Source organism: Camellia sinensis, chromosome 6 (assembly GCF_055761805.1).
Source record: "Camellia sinensis isolate YWXY chromosome 6, ASM5576180v1, whole genome shotgun sequence".
Lineage (NCBI taxonomy): Eukaryota > Viridiplantae > Streptophyta > Magnoliopsida > Ericales > Theaceae > Camellia > Camellia sinensis.
In genome coordinates this window covers 77,952,088-77,968,902 of record NC_138966.1, presented here as the reverse complement: position 1 = coordinate 77,968,902, position 16,815 = coordinate 77,952,088, and the positions used below count along the sequence as shown (strand labels likewise).

Here is a 16,815-nt window from a genome sequence, read left to right as displayed (position 1 = left end):
AGGATGATTTTTTTAATTTTTTTATAAAATAAAAAAAAGAGCAAAAAATAGAAAGAAAAAAATCTTTACTTTTTAATATATTTTTTTAGCTTTTTAATATTTTTAATATTTTTAGTAACTTTTTGATTTCTTAATTATTATAGTACATTTGCTAAAAACTTTAAAATAAATTATATATTTTTATAAAAATGTCTCTTAAATTTTCTAGGACTTTTGGATACACAGTTCTGAAACAGGATTTTCGTGCAAATTTCCCTTTATTTTATTTTTCTATTTTTTTCTGTTATTTTATTTTGATGAGATTTGTTTGGAATGTCTTAAATAAGTGTACTTTTTGAATTTTTAGACTAAAAAATTGAGGAAAAAAATATGATTATTTGGGTTAATTTTTTGACTTTTTATGAAAAAAATGTGTATTAAAATATTGTATAAATTAGTGTGTAAGGAAAAATTAAGATTGAGAGTTGTACAGCCATAATTTTTTATTTTTGATGAATAGTGATAACTTTTTAATTTTTTAATTTTTTGACCACATGCCAAAGTTTGACCTAAATACGATTGGCGGCAAAAGAGACGTTTGTTAACAAAGAAATTACAGTGAACCTACAAGTGTGAAAGGCCAAAATAATAACACAGTTTAACAAGTTTGATTTGTCATCATGAAGACTTTGCTGTGCAAAGGCAAACAAAAAAAAACTTCTTTCTTCCCTCTCTCCCTCTCTCTCAACTGTCTCATTCACATACTAACCAATGCACATACGGGGGCTATAGGAATATCTTATATATATATACACACACACACAGAGGGAAATTGGATATTGTGTGAGTTCAAAGTCTTTATATCTTCTTCTATCGTTTGTGCTCTCTCTGTCTGTTTTCATAACAGACAGTACTCTCTGCTTTTGAAGAGCCATGGCACCTCAAGCTCCAACTGATCACAACTCTAACCCCAACAACGTAAGTCTCTGTGTGTGTGTGTGTGTGTGTTTATGTGCATATCTATCTATCTAGCCTATTATATAAAATCTACACGAGTACACATATCACATTGATTTGATTTTCGAAAATACCCACAAGAGCAAATTGCATAAATAAGAAACAGTTATGTTATAAATTAAATAATAATTAAAAAAAACTCTCGCTCCTATAATTTTAAATTATTTTAAAAATTTTAATATAATATATGATATTTTTTAAATTTTTGGGGTGCGCCCCCCCCTAGATCCATCATTGCGTGCATATATATGCATGATGCTCGCATGCTCTCTCTCTCTCTCCCTCATTCTCTCATGTTTCTGATCCTCATATGCTCCAAATTTGAGATGTGATATGATAATGATAATGCTCCAAATTAGAGAATAGAGATGTGAGATGATAATGCTTTGTTTCTGCAAATGAAGTTACGGGTGTCTGATCCTCATATGTTTCAAATTTGGAGTTCAATCTAGCAATTTGTTTAGTCCACAGTTTCCCAGAACTGCTTGGTGTCAGTTTTGTGAACCATTTGCAAGAATTAATGTCTTCAGTTCTTTGAACCTCTCTCTCTCTCTCAAAAAGAAAATTAAGAATAACAAAATAAAATAAAGTATCTACTAAGATACATTTGTATGTACATATAGGGACGTGGTGAATAAAGTATGACGAGTGACAGTCTGTTCAATTCTATTACTGTAAAAGTTCTATGGACTTTGCTTAAGAAACAACAATACTATATACCCAGAAAAATTACATTACTACGCTAAAGAAAAGTTGGTAAAATTTGTTAGTTTTACAAAACATTACCATGAAGCACAAAAACTGTAGCATATGACTTGGTTAGCAGTCAAATTTTACACTGCTTAATTGGTGTAGTGTTCGATCATCTTCTAAGTCCAACCCAACAGTTAATTGGTGATTGGAAAAACACTACATGAAATAAGCAGAGCAAAAATTGACTCTGCCAGCCAAACATGTGTTACAGTCTCTGCCTAAGAAACTACCTATATCAATGCATACAGTATGCGCACCTACTCAAAGACAAACACAAACTGAACAATTAAATATTAATTCCGAATATGGTTGGATATTCAAGATGATTTTAAAACAAAGGCCTAAATAATCATTTACAATAACAAATGCTCCAAGAACACCTAACCATCTTTGGCACTTAGAGGATGGCAACAGCTAAAATTCATCGACTTTATTTACCAGCAAATACCTTTTCAATGTACCTCAGACTGTGGTAAGAAATTTTGTTAAAATATATTGATGTATATTATTGATTGATGAGTTATTGTTCTATTGATACATATTCTGTCTATTACAAATGGTTCCTTATATAGATGTAGGTGTAGTGGATGGTGATAGTGGTGTAGTGGGTTAGGTTTAGTGGAGTAGGTGAGGTGGTAGTGGTGTAGTGGGTTAGGTTTAGTGGAGTAGGTGAGGTGGTAGTGGTGGTAGGTGATGGTAAATTCTAACAGCCCCCCGCAAACTCAAGGAGGATAGAAACTAACCAACTTGAGTTTGAAGAGAGGAACAAAACAAGAAAATACATAAAAAAAATGATAGGAGACACTGTATGGTCGTGTCAGACCGTTGGTGAAGACACTGGATGGTGGTGTCATAACGTTGTAGAGGACACTGTATGGGGGTGTCATAACCATGTAGAGGACACTGTATGGTGGTGTCATAACGTTGTAGAGGACACTGTATGGTGGTGTCATAACGGTGTAGGGGACACTGGATGGCGGTGTCAGACCGATGTAGAAGACAGTTTATGGGGTCATGTCGGACCGTTGTAGCAGACAATGTTGTGACAGTTTATGGAGTCTTGCTGGACCCTTGTAGAAACTAACTGGAATCAATGTCGGGACAGTTTACAAAGTCTTGTCGGACCCATGAAGGAGCTAACCGGAATCAATGTCGGGACAGTTTACAGAGTCTTGTCGGACCCATGTAGAAATTAACCGGAAACAATGTCGGGACAGTTTACAGAGTCTTGTCGGACCCTTGTAGAAACTAACCGGAATCTATGTCGGGACAGTTTACAGAGTCTTGTCGTACCCTTGTAGAAACTAACCGGAATCTATGTCGGGACAGTTTACAGAGTCTTGTCGGACCCCTGTAGAAACTAACCGGAATCTATGTCGGGACAGTTTACAGAGTCTTGTCGGACCCTTGAAAGGACGCACCCTCAAAAGGTGTGCCCAATTTTTTAAAAAGGCGTGCCATCAAAAGGCGTGCCCAATCCATAAAAAGGCGTGCCATCAAAAGGTGTGTCCACTTTATCAAAAGATGTGCCATGAAAAGGCGTGCCAGTTTGTCGGGCGTCAAGAGGCGCGCGATGCGCGTGGCTGCCTCGGCTATTTAACCAAGACGAAGGCAGAGGCTGAGGCAGAGAAAAAACTGAGAGAAACCTCTGAAAAAATCCTTTGTGTTGCTGAGAAAGAGAGTTCCGTGTGCTGAGAGAGATAGTCTGTAACACTTTGTTGCCCAGAAAATGGCCTCGTCTTCCCGTGGACTGCTCACCCTCTTTCCCGACCTCAACGAGTCAACAAGAGAGAGAACTGGAGCGGTGGCACTGGAACCTCAACCGAGTGCCCCGGAGTTTACTCCGCTGAACTTTCCGATGCGGTCTGTGGAGCAAAGAATGGCAGTGCAGTCGGATGTGGAAGCCAATCAGTATACATTAAAGTCATGTGTGGAAACCATGACTGCGGTTACAAACTTGTCGAATCGGCTGCAGAGTAGGGCAAATGAGGTGCAGCAGTTAAACTCCCAGCTGGCTCTGCTCCAACGCATGTATAAGGATGCGCGAGCAGAGATAAGTGTGCTGAAAACAGAAAATAAGGAGCTGAAGCGGAAGGCCACCGTGATGTTCCGGTTTGGAGGTCCGCCATATGCTGCAGTGGAGGAGCAGGGAGTAGTGATCATGCCCAGTGGAGTGGGAAGTATGGAGGCAGCGCCGGGAAGGGATACCCAAGAGAAAAGCAAGAAGAAGAGACCTGCAGTAGAGTAGAGAAGAAAAAAAATCCCGCCTGTGGATGTGTTTTTTTTGTTGTTGTTTTTTTTTTTTTTTTTTTTTTTTTTTTTTTTTTGATGTAAAATGGTGAACGGGGTAAGCCCCGACATGAATAAAAGGAGAGATTGGTGTGCAAGTCTTGTTTTTTTTTTTTTTTTTGTTTTTTTTTTTTTTTTTTGTGTTTGTTTAATGGTAAAGGAATAAAAAAAAGAAAAACAAAGAAAGGTGATATTTAAATAAGTAGAGAATAGGAAAATAAAAAGAAACGAAAAGAGGAAAGTGGAGTGGGGAACAGAAGTGTAAGAAAAAAATGGGTTTTAAAAATAAAAAGGAGGAAGAGATAAAAAAAAATAATAATATAAAATAAATAAATAAATGAGTAAAAATAAAAAGGAGTGGTTGTAAAGTGGTTGCACTACCGTGGCATGTTTGAAAAATAAAAAGGAGGAGGAGATAAAAAAAAATAATAATAATAAATAAATAAATAAACAAAGTAGTAAAAAGAAGGAGTGGGTGTAAAGAAAGAAAAAGAAAAAATGTGAGTTGGAGAGTGGGTCACATGGGAGAGAGAAAAAAAAAAAAAAAAACAACACACATATCCATGTGCTCTAGCTTCTCCTTTAGTTGGAAAAAAGGAATTAACACACAGAAGATACTGACAGGGAGAACAACTCACACACAGCACTAGTCTCTCTGTCGGTGGTGTTCATGGAGGAAAAGCAAAAAAATAAAGAAATAAAAGAAGAAAAGTAAAAATGGGTTTAAAAACACGAGAGAGAGAGATAACCCAATCCCTGAGGAGACGACGAAGACGAGAGAGCTGCTATAGTGTGCATCGAGAGAGAGAGAGAAGAAGAAGAAGAAGAAGGATGGGGAAGACACCGGTGAGGATGAAGGCGGTGGTGTACGCGCTGTCGCCGTTCCAGCAGAAGGTGATGCCGGGTCTCTGGAACATAGGTACTGAAGGCATGGGTGAAGTCAAGTGCTTCAAGTGAAGAGCATTTTTTGATTTACTGGCAAATAAGAAGCCTGTTATGATAATTGACTGCAGTTGCTGTCATGGAACTTTTGCAACTTTTATCAATTCATTTCCGAAAGGAAAAATGGGCTGGTTGCTGAATCGATGTCACCAACATAGAATTAACCTATCAGTGCCCTAGCACTGGAACTGTGGCCGACATCCTCAAAATCATCAGTTGCATCCTTGCCTGTTGCGGACAACAAAAAACTCATCACCACCGGGATGGTCCTCCACGCCGGTGTTCTGTTTTCGGATTGCTGGCGTCGCTGCTACATCGGCGACAGATGCGGTGTTTTTTTTTTTTTTTTTTTTTTTTTTGCTTCGGCAAGGAGGTGTAGTGGGTTTGTTGAAGCTGTTGCTGACTACACTTAGCTGTTGGCGCGTGAACATGGGCCTTGGGACTTCACACAGCTGTTGGTGACTGTTTGTAGGCTGCTATTGTGCCGATGAAAGATGAATCAGCAGGAGAGGTTTCAGTTGCATGTGTTGTGAGAACAAATGGGTTTGAAGTCACTGAGGAAGCTGCAAGATAGCTGAGGGAAAGAGATTTCTGCCGTGTGTGTGTATCAGTGTGATGGGTCGTGGATGAGAAGAAATTTCAAGGTATGTGTAGAAATTCTAGCGGACTAGGTTGAGGTCCGGCGGGCGGCCAAGGTGAGGTTGCCGCCCGCCGGTGAAGCGAAAAATACTAAGTGCTTAACTTGGCTCTGATACCATGTTAAAATATATTGATGTATATTATTGATTGATGAGTTATTGTTCTATTGATACATATTCTGTCTATTACAAATGGTTCCTTATATAGATGTAGGTGTAGTGGATGGTGTGTAGTGGATGGTGATAGTGGTGTAGTGGGTTAGGTTTAGTGGAGTAGGTGAGGTGGTAGTGGTGTAGTGGGTTAGGTTTAGTGGAGTAGGTGAGGTGGTAGTGGTGGTAGGTGATGGTAAATTCTAACAAATTTGTTCTGTTCCTTAGGTTCTCTTTGGATTATAACCCAACATCCCATGTACTAATTTATTCAAATGATGCGTTAGAAATAGACTTTTAACTCAAAATACATTGTAAAATGAATTCTATATCCCCATTAATATTCACAAAAAAGTTTGCTAAGTATAGCCCAAGTAATTACCTAACTGACTTTTAATCATCATTGCATACAGATTTCATTTTTGATCTAATATTCTAAAGTCTGCTATGAAGGAAACCAAAGGGCATGTATGGTTTTGCTCACCAGCTAGCAATTAACACCCTCCCCCCCCCCCCCTTCAGTGAATCCCAAACTTTTCATAATCTTCCTCAAAAAATAAAAACTATTCATAATTATTATCTTCCACTGTTTTTATAATTTGATTACTTTGGCTTAACTACAAGGACACTATTGTGCAACTTGATTCTCTTTTCTTCTTCTTCTTCTTCCTTCTTTCTTTTATTTTATTTTTTTATTTTTTTAATTCAAATATTAGGTATATTTTTTCTGGTGAATTAGTCTGAAATACATGTGTTGCGATCCATCACAGGTTGACACGCGGTCTGAGAAGGAGAAAGCAATCGACGCTTGGCTTCCAATCACTTCTTCAAGGAATGCAAAATGGTGGTACTCAGCTTTCCACAATGTCACTGCCATGGTTGGAGCTGGAGTTCTCGGTCTCCCTTATGCCATGGCAGAGCTAGGATGGTATGCACGGCCCCTAAACAATTTGTTTTTATTCATTAATAATATAACTCAAATCCTTATTAGTTGAAAATGTATTGCAATGGAAATTAATATATTTGTCAGTCAGTTTAAAGTTTATGGAGGATAACCATTGACTGGATACATATTTAACAAAGCACAATGTTATTGAAATGTTTATTTTTATACCTTTTCATTCTAATAAATTATTCTTTGAAGGGTTCCAAGTCTATCTTTAGAACCTCTACATGTTTTAACCATGGGAATTTTCTTATCTAACAATTGAGGCATATGGCTTTCTATAAAATAACCATTTTCATTTACTTTTCAAGCAAACAAAATTGTAATTCTACATCTACAGGTAAGTGATGCTATATCTTTTGATTTTCAGGGGTCCTGGTGTTTCTGCACTCGTAATATCATGGGTTGTCACTTTATACACCTTATGGCAAATGGTTGAGATGCATGAGATAGTACCTGGAAAACGTTTCGACAGATACCATGAGCTGGGTCAGCATGCATTTGGTGAAAAGCTCGGTCTTTATATTGTGGTGCCCCAACAGCTTATTGTTGAAATCAGCGTGAACATACTCTATATGGTCACTAGAGGAAAGTCACTCAAGAAATTCCACGATGTGGTCTGCAAGGGCTGCTCAAATATCAAGCTGACCTACTTCATCATGATTTTTTCCTCTGTCCATTTCGTGCTCTCCCATCTTCCGAACTTTAACTCCATCTCTGGTGTGTCTTTGGCTGCAGCAGTCATGTCCTTGAGGTACAGCCCCTTCTTCTTCTATGCATTTTCTCATTATTGTTTGCTAGCGTGGAAACTTGAAAGTTATGTCTAAAAATAAAAGGCAGGAAAATAAATCAGAAGACAAAAATACAAGAATCAATATAGTTCAAACACTAGTAGTTGCCACATTGACTGGCTAAGAAAGATGGACTGTTCTAAGAATGTAATGTGTTGCGTCCAACACGATACAACACTTGTCGGACACTTCCAATACTTGGACATACATAAAACATATAACAAGTTTGAATAATTTAACTTGGAATCCAGTGATAAAACAAAACAATTTAAATTTATACCTCTTCTCCTTCTTTAGACTTCAAAAATTATTATATTTGACTAAGATGTTCATATAATAATTATCTATCCTTATATATGATATTTAATAAATATATAAAATTATATATTTTGCATGTATTCCTCACGTGTCATATCTTACATTTTGTAAAAATTCATGTGTCGTGTCTGTGTCATGGATGTTCTTCTTAGTTGATTGAACAAGATTAGTAGGCAGAGAAATGCTGCAATACAGGAGGAAAACCCTCATTCTCAATAGTTCAATGTTTAATATTGAATGGCAAGTACTAGCATGTTTGAGCTTTAATGTTGTCTGTCCTACAGTTACTCTACCATCGCTTGGGCTGCTTCTCTGCACAAGGGTGTGCAACCGCATGTCGAATATGGATACAAAGCTAAGACAACAGTAGGAACAGTTTTTAACTTCTTCAGTGCCTTGGGTGAAGTGGCTTTTGCCTATGCGGGTCACAATGTGGTCTTGGAGATTCAAGCGACAATCCCTTCTACACCTGAGAAGCCTTCCAAGGGCCCTATGTGGAAGGGAGTGATAGTTGCCTACATAGTTGTGGCCTTGTGCTACTTCCCCGTCTCTCTAATTGGATATTGGGTATTTGGGAACAAAGTTGATGACGACATCCTCATCACATTAGAGAAACCTGCTTGGCTCATTACCATGGCTAACTTGTTTGTCGTTATTCATGTTATTGGAAGTTATTAGGCGCAAGCCAAAACTTTTTTTGATTAAGTTGTTTCAAACGATTCATCATATTGATCAGTTCCGATGATATTTCTCTTTCTAATTTTTTGTTATTTTCTGTTGTTTTAGATTTATGCAATGCCAGTGTTTGTCATGATAGAAACCGCCCTCGTAAAAAAATTGCATTTCAAGCCAACCATGATGCTTCGCTTTATTACACGAAATATATATGTTGGTAAGTGAATTGTACTCTTTATTCAATTACTGCATTATATGAATAAATTTGTGATTTTCTCGAAGTTGAAGTTACATTTCTCTGATCTGAAGTTAATGTAATTTTTTTTTTCTTGCAGCATTGACAATGTTTGTTGCCATCACCTTCCCTTTCTTTAGTGGTCTTCTAGGATTCTTTGGAGGATTTGCATTTGCCCCAACAACATACTTTGTAAGCAACTATCTGACTCTTTGTTATTGAATTGACCTTGTTCAGTGCAGTTTATGAGGGATGCTTATAGCTTCTTCTTTTTTTAATTTTATTTTAGGAATATGTGCCAAAATAAATATATAAAGCAAGTTATAAAAAGGGTGTCATTTAGGCAGTTGACCAAATGGTGTTTCTTTCTTATTTTGCTTTCTTTTTTTTTTTGATTGGCACCGGGGTATTCGGATCAAAACCCGACTAATCCCCAGGAGTGCACAAGCCCTCGGCAAAGATTTTTCCTCAAGTGCATCATGGTTAATTCAAGTGTTTTCCTCTAGTTCGATGACCTCAAGGAATTGTTAGCACCTAAGAGGTTTCAATTCCTGAACCTTCGAGAGAGCACACCCCCAAGACCCAAGGCCTTGCCACCAAGCCAACCCCTTAGGGTTCAAATGGTGTTTCTATAATTTTTTAAAGCTTAAGCTGAAGGAGGGAGATAATAACTTTCTTTTTTGTTCCTTTTTTTAAGTGCGATATCTTTAACTTGTGTTTAGATAATCAACTTTTTTTTTCTTTCTTTTAAATAAGAATAATATTATTAAAGAAGCATCAAGATGATGCAAAGAACCCAATAACTACAATCAATGAACAAATAAAGACTCAATAATTGTCAGCTTTTAACTTGGCAAACTGCATCAAACCAGGTTTAGTATGGTTTATACAGCAAAGATGATATAATTGTTTAAATATATTGTAATTGTTTTTCTTTCTACAGCCGCCTTGCGTCATGTGGCTTGCCAGCAAGAAACCAGAGAAGTTTAGCTTGTCTTGGCTTATTAACTGGGTATGACTCTGACTTAAAACTATGCATTGATTTCATTCTTTACCTTACGCTTGGAAGTTTAAAGCTAAATTAATTTTGATTTGGCTTCATCAATTTTCAGATATGCATTATACTGGGTGTTCTTTTGATGATTGTGTCACCTATTGGAGGGCTAAGGCAAATTATAATTCAAGCAAAGACCTATCATTTCTACTCTTAAGTCTTAATCAAATCGTCCCACACCAAGAAGAATTGCCACAAATAGTGGAGAAACGAAAATCACAATGATACTTGCAATGGCCATGGAAAAATGGCAGCAACTCATGAAGTAACGAATGGGACCTCAAAAAGAGAATATTGCCCATGGAACCAATAGAAAGCTTCCTAGAGACCTTCATTATTTACACTTATCATTAAATGGTGTGCATATGTATGTCACTTTTCATGTTTGTTTTTTTCTCTAAAGCTTCATGTTATTTTTTTGAAGTTTACTATCAGTGGTGAGATAGAAGTAGATTCTATAATAAGGTTGGGCAACTTTGTATTGTGTATGTTGTTGCCACTTTTTCTTTCTTTTTTTTTCTTTCTTTTTTTTCCCTTCCAAAGTGCAATATTGTGAGAATAAAATTCAATATTAAATGCTTTCATACATTTTTTTGCAGAAACTACACATCTCTTGCACAATCCTAATTATGTCTCCCCCTGTTGAGATATCAAGTTTTAATACCTATGGCCACATTAGTGTCTCAGGGAACTTTGGTTTCATAATAAAATTGTGTTACAGACGGGTCTTATCAAGTGGGAAACAAGTAAGGCAAAAAAAATTGTTCCTTACAAGAAAATGTGGCTTGAAAAGAGTCAGATGATTATGCATACTGCTCTGTTTGGAATATCAATGATGTCAATCATGTGGTGTTCCAAGGACAACAAAGGTAATTGAAGTCCATGGTTGCCAATATGAGAAACAAAAACACAGAATCAAAGAAACAGGGAACGGAAATGTGAAACATGGTCCAAAAATAGCTAGGTGATTTAAGACAAAAGAATGAATTTAACATTTACAAAATAAACTATTAAGAACTTTAAAAATAGCAATATGAAGATTAGAATACTTTCATAATCAATTACATAACTATTCCCTAGAAAAGCGCAAATCTTAAGTGGATACTTCACTATGAAATGACCAAATAGAGGAAATATAGGAAAACCAACCAGAATTGTAACTGGAGCTGCCTGAACTGATACATGTGTTGCTTTTACAGCCTGTATCTTTTTCTTTCTCTACTGGACTTGGCTCGAAACAGGAGGCTCATTCACATCAATATCAATATTGTAAATCCATACAAATGTACATTATATAAGGCGATATATCAAATATGGATTGAGATGCAGTAAAGATGCCTGCAATTTTGGTAGCAACCAAATAGAATGGCTAATAACCTTTGCACAAAAATTGCATAGATAAATCACTAAGCCATGATCCGTTTAGTACCTGCAACAGATATGAATAGCGCATTAATTATGATAAACCATACTTGTTTAACAGAAGGCATTCATCTTCATTTTCACGAGGGAATATTGCATCAAAGGTAAAATACCTCTATTTCACAGGGTTTGGCTTTTGCTTGGTTCTTTCGTATTTCTCGTAAATAGTCATCTAGAAGCTTCCGTAACATGAACAAGGTATTATCACTGAGATCATCAATATAAACTTCAATCTCATCCTCTCTAGCTTCCCATCCATTTGTAATCTGATCCCTCACAAATTCAAAAATATTGTCTGGCAACTCTCCCAGCAAAGCCTCAAAGTCTCTACTTAACTTATGTTTTTCCTCATATGTCATTATTCTCTTTGCATGGCCAGGCATAGCTTTATGTTGCGGTGAAGTAAGTTTTCTTTTTTTTGATGGAGGCATTGGCTTAATAGTCCCATTTTCTTCATGTACGTCTGATTTTTCTGGTAATGGCTGGGAATCCTTCGGAAGTTTATTCGCAATAACTTTCCATCTTGCTTCAAAAAATTTACTCAAAGTATCAGCAATGATGTGGAAATCATTTCCTGGTGGATTGTAGGTCATAGCCTTAGAGAAAGTTAGTCTGACATCAGCCACAAATTCCAACGCACTTGAGTACTCACTTGAAGCAATCTTGCTCTTTATTGTCCCCAAATCCATTGGATGCTTTATAACAGTCAAATAATCAGGAATGTTCGACTTTACTACATCAACGGGAGTGTTAAAAACCCAACCATACTGATGTTGCATCAATTTTTTTAATAATGTCTTGCACTGTTCAATCGAAATTGCACTCAAAGTGCTTGAAGCCCAACTTGCAGACACAAACCTTCCTGAAGTACCACGATTCCAGCCACGCCTCTTGCAGCCTTTCTTCCCTGGCCCAGAAGTCAACCCTTCCGATTTCTTGAAGTTCTCTGCTGAATACCCAATTAATAATGCTTCAGAGTGTTCAATCAAAATTGCATTCAAAGTGCTTGGTGCTGATGCCTGACTTGCAGACTCAAACCTTCCTGAAGTACCACTATCACCTGCAGGGTTTACTTTCTCTATCGAAGGCCCATTTTGTGTGTTGCTACAACTAAGAACATCACTTGATGACAATAGTGCAACAACATTTGTTCTTGCTGTTAATGGAAATCAACAGTTACACTGACCCAACCTTACGCGGAGAGGAGAACAGAGAGAGATAGGGACGAAATACAGAGAGTGAGTGGGATACAATCATGCAAATACAAGCATTAACCGGTTGCCCCGGTTTTAACTTTTTTACAATTAAACAATTCAATGGTCTTGATCAATTATTGTAATCTAACGCCTAACAATTGGGTTGCATATGGTGTGCAACCTTAAAGGGGTTGCACAAACAGAACCCATATTAGAGATATCAAATTTTTGGTAAATAAATAATTAAAAGGTGTGAATCTCACAAAAATGTAGACCACACATTCGTATATTCATTTATTTGATAAAGAATTTAAAGTTTATAACATTTTCTTTGGTCATTGCGAACATATTTTCCACTCATTTCTAACTTTTCCTTGTACTAAGGCATCTCCCCTTTTCTGGGTTTTGCTTCCTGTGATTAATGATGACTTCATACCTCTCTCTCTCTCTCTCTCTCTCTCTCTCTCTCATATCATATACTTGAATGATACTACTATTACTTATTCCTCTAATCCTCTCTGTGTTCTTGGCATCATCACTAGTGGATTCTCTTTGTTTCGCAAGCTTTTAAAGGTGTTCATAATCTCTCCAAAAGGGTATTTCTTCCTTTTCTTTACTTAAGATTCTCACAAATCCTGATTTTTCTTGTCCCTCCTTTTTTTCCCCGGAAAGCTTGCTTCTGAACTGATTGGGGTTGTGATTATACTTCTGTCAGTAATAATGCTTTTGTGTGCTTTACCCTTAAATTAATTGCCTCAAATCATGGATTTTAGCTGGGTACTTTTCTTGTTGCAATTGTCCACATTACCTTAGGGTTTGGATTCAGAACCAATTCAAAGTAATTGAGTTGAATTGTATCTGAAAAGGGTTAGGACTAACTTGGCCAAAAACATCAGTGGTGGTGTTTATAATTGTATTAGGCTGATCTCAAGTTTCAATTGCCAATGTCTCCTTCATACTTTCCTCTCCGGTGGGAAAGCACTGGGGACCAATGGTGGTTTGCTTCCCCACTTGATTGGGCAGCTGCCAATGGCCACTATGACTTGGTCCGGGAGCTCATTCGCCTAGACGGCAATCACCTTATCAAACTCACCTCTCTCAGGCGAATTCGCCGCCTTGAGACTGTCTGGGATGACGAAGAACAGTTTGATGATGTCGCCAAGTGTCGTTCTCGGGTTGCCCAGAAGCTCTTTTTCGAGTGTGAAAGCAAGAGAGGGAAAAATTCCCTCATCCGAGCTGGGCACGGTGGCTGGCTTCTCTACACTGCTGCCTCAGCTGGAGACTTGGGCTTTGCCCGAGACCTGCTTGTAAAAAACCCTCTACTAGTTTTTGGGGAAGGAGAGTATGGTGTGACTGATATATTTTATGCTGCTGCCAGGAGTAAGAATTGTGAGGTTTTCAGGCTTCTTTTTGATTTTGCAGCGTCACCAAGGTTTTTGGCAGGCGATGGGGGAGAGTTGGAGGAGCATATTGGGGAGATCCCTTGTGATTATAAGTGGGATATGGTAAATAGAGCTGTTCATGCTGCTGCAAGAGGAGGCAATTTGAAGATTTTGAAAGTGCTTCTTGGTGATTGCTTTGATGTTTCGGCTTATAGAGATACACGGGGTTCAACTGTCTTACATGCCGCAGCTGGCAGAGGTCAGGTTGAGGTGAGGATCTTGCTATTTAGCTTCGAATTTCAATTTCTTAGTTTTTGTTTGGATGTTCAAATCACTAAGTTTTAGCCTACAATGATTTATGTCAGCTGGTTGTATGCATTGTATACCCAATAGCCGGCACTATGAAATTGTAGATAGGAATGGAAAATAAAAAGTCATGATCTTTCATCCAATTTTAGTTTTTTCTTGTCTATTTCTTTTCTTAAATTATGCTATGATTACGCTTCCATGTTTTCCGAGTGAAAAGATTTTGGTCTACTCTACCGCATGTAGTAGTATTGGAAGAAGCCAATTACAGCAAATATCCAACTGTTGATTTGCCTTTCTAGCTACAATTTTATTTTGCACGATAGCATCTACCAAGTGTTCTGTTTGACATCATATATGTGCTAATTGTTAGTCGAGTTGGAGTTGTGAAAATGCATGAATTCTTCATATGAAATGGTTCTTGAAACGATCCTAGGAGCCACAAATTGTTTGCAACTGTAGTTGTACTAGGATCAGCCAACGTACATATAGCATTGATACCTATAGACTTGCACAATTTTGTAAGATTGCACACTAAAAATTAAGGAACAGATACGCTGCTCATTGGTAATTCTACTGGAGGAAGAAGAATAATACATCACAATTTTAATGGTTTGCAGTAGCTTGGTTTTAGAACTTCATAGCCAACCTTGTTATTTGTTCAGGTAGTGAAAGATCTTATAGCATCCTTCGATATCATCAACTCCACGGACAAGTTTGGCAACACAGCATTGCATGTAGCTTCCCACAGAGGCCAATTAGCCGTGGTTGAAGCTCTAGTTCTTGCATCTCCCTCATCCATCTATAAAACAAACAAAGACGGAGAAACTTTCCTACATATGGCGGTGTCTGGTTTTCAAACTCCTAGTTTCAGAAGATTGGATCGACAAATTGAACTCATGAAGCAGTTAGTATGTGGAAAATTGTTCGACACCGAAGACATCATAAATGCCAAAAACAACGATGGTAGAACTGCTCTTCATCTGGCCATCATTGGGAACATTCATTCTGATTTAGTCGAGCAAATAATGAGTGTCCGTTCAATTGATGTGAACGATTGCGATTCAAATGGCATGACCCCACTTGATCTCCTCCGGAAGCATCCACGTTCTGCATCATCTGACATACTAACCAGACGGTTAATTTCAGCTGGAGGAATCTCCTATGGTCAGGACTATACAGCAAGCAGAACCATTGCTTCCCACTTAAGGATGAGAAGTATGGGGAGTCCTGGAACTTCTTTCAGAATCTCCGATTCAAAAATATTCTTGTACACAGGGATTGAGAATGCATCAGACACCAGTGACTCAACCATAGAAGACTGTAATGAATCAAATTCAAATTACAAAAAACTAGCTTCTATAAATTACGCAGCAGAACGTTTGAAACGCCTGCTCCATTGGCCCAGGATCAAAGAAAGAAAGAACAAGATGCCCAAGAAAATGGTAGATGGAAATTCAGATGAAAATCCAATCCCACTCCGACAAAGATTCACATCCCTTCCTAACAACAAGCGAACGGTTTCTTTAAGAAGCAACCTTCCAAGTCCAAATGCAAAGAAGAAATTTGCTTCAGGAATATTAGTGCAGGGTGTTATGCCAGATCTTGCTGTTCCACGTCTTTTGTTTTCTAGTTCATTCCCTAAATCATCAATATCGGATAAACAAAAATGTGACTACGTTCGGAGTGATATTGCAGGGCCATCTTGTTTAAATCAAATATCTGATATGAGATTGATGAACCAGTGCCTTCGTTTTGGCGTATCAGCACCGAAGGAAGGACTAAGGTAACCTCTCTAATTCTGTAGGTTAGTGAGTTTTATAGCTGCTTTCCAGACTTTCTCCTTACTATATGGCTGTTGATTGTTTATAGTTTGTTAATTATGTACCTGTAAGTTATTGACTCCCTGTCTGAATTTCAATATTCATTTTCAAACAAGAGAGATGTAATATTCTGCAAGATTTTACTGATATTTTAATGAAGTCCAAAAATTATTTCTAATTGTATTTGATCTTACCCGATTCTGGTAGAAAATGTTGAGAGAGCTTTGATAGAGATAGGCCAAAACTGTCAGGGCTAAGAGTGAAGTATGAAATTGTATCACTAAACTAATTGAGTCTACAATTAAGAAACGGCACACAAAACCCGAAAAAACCCAACCCGTTGCCATCCCAGACAATATAGAATACTCACTAGGGCCTAAAAGACAAACTACCATAGCAAAATAGACAAGATTTCCAAAAAAAAGTAGGACTCAGGAATACATGTGGATTTAACCCCTCTGGAAGATCTTTCACACAGGAAGCCAATACATGTTATGGAGTAAACCACTCACACAATAGCTATCAATAGCAAGAAGAATCATTCACAAACAAGAAAAACTTGACAAACAAATTTACGTGGTTCTGCAGTCTTGTCTATATCATTGCTCACACCAGTTTGACTATACTAAAAGAAGATAAGAAATACAATGCGGCTGCTTATACAGATAACAATATATGCCGGAAAGAAACTTCTGTACAAGTCCTTCTCTTCTGTATTTCAAAACATTGAACTTAAATTTTGTGGAACCTCATTAGCATTGTCTAGGAAAATGACCCAGATATTTCTATGTCCCTACCTACTATGACCTTTAAACAGTACAATTCCTCCCCAAATTTGAGCTCACACACTGCCTCTGTAGTAGTTTTTTATTTGGGTAAATTACAAACACACCTAAGAT

At 37.5% G+C, this 16,815-nt stretch overlaps 1 protein-coding gene and 2 pseudogenes across 3 annotated transcripts; 2 read left to right on the top strand and 1 right to left on the bottom strand.

The window, feature by feature from the left end:
• Positions 1–812: 812 nt before the first annotated feature.
• Positions 813–10,373, top strand: LOC114323781 (lysine histidine transporter 1-like; annotated as a pseudogene). The gene is made up of 8 exons (XR_014332502.1): positions 813–957; positions 6,539–6,696; positions 7,085–7,468; positions 8,108–8,501; positions 8,610–8,715; positions 8,834–8,925; positions 9,677–9,745; positions 9,846–10,373. The product of XR_014332502.1 is annotated as a lysine histidine transporter 1-like (transcript).
• A 496-nt stretch (positions 10,374–10,869) lies between these two features.
• On the bottom strand, positions 10,870–12,615 carry LOC114272656 (transcription factor GTE8 pseudogene; annotated as a pseudogene). Its single transcript, XR_014333853.1, has 3 exons — positions 12,612–12,615; positions 11,323–12,365; positions 10,870–11,216 (listed from the first exon to the last, which is right to left on the bottom strand). The product of XR_014333853.1 is annotated as a transcription factor GTE8 pseudogene (transcript).
• Positions 12,358–16,094, top strand: LOC145792717 (uncharacterized). Its single transcript, XM_082874044.1, has 2 exons — positions 12,358–14,057; positions 14,759–16,094. Exons 1-2 carry the CDS (start codon positions 13,350–13,352, stop codon positions 15,881–15,883), a joined length of 1,833 nt encoding a protein of 610 aa, XP_082730170.1. The 5' UTR covers positions 12,358–13,349; the 3' UTR covers positions 15,884–16,094.
• The last annotated feature ends 721 nt before the right edge of the window (positions 16,095–16,815 follow it).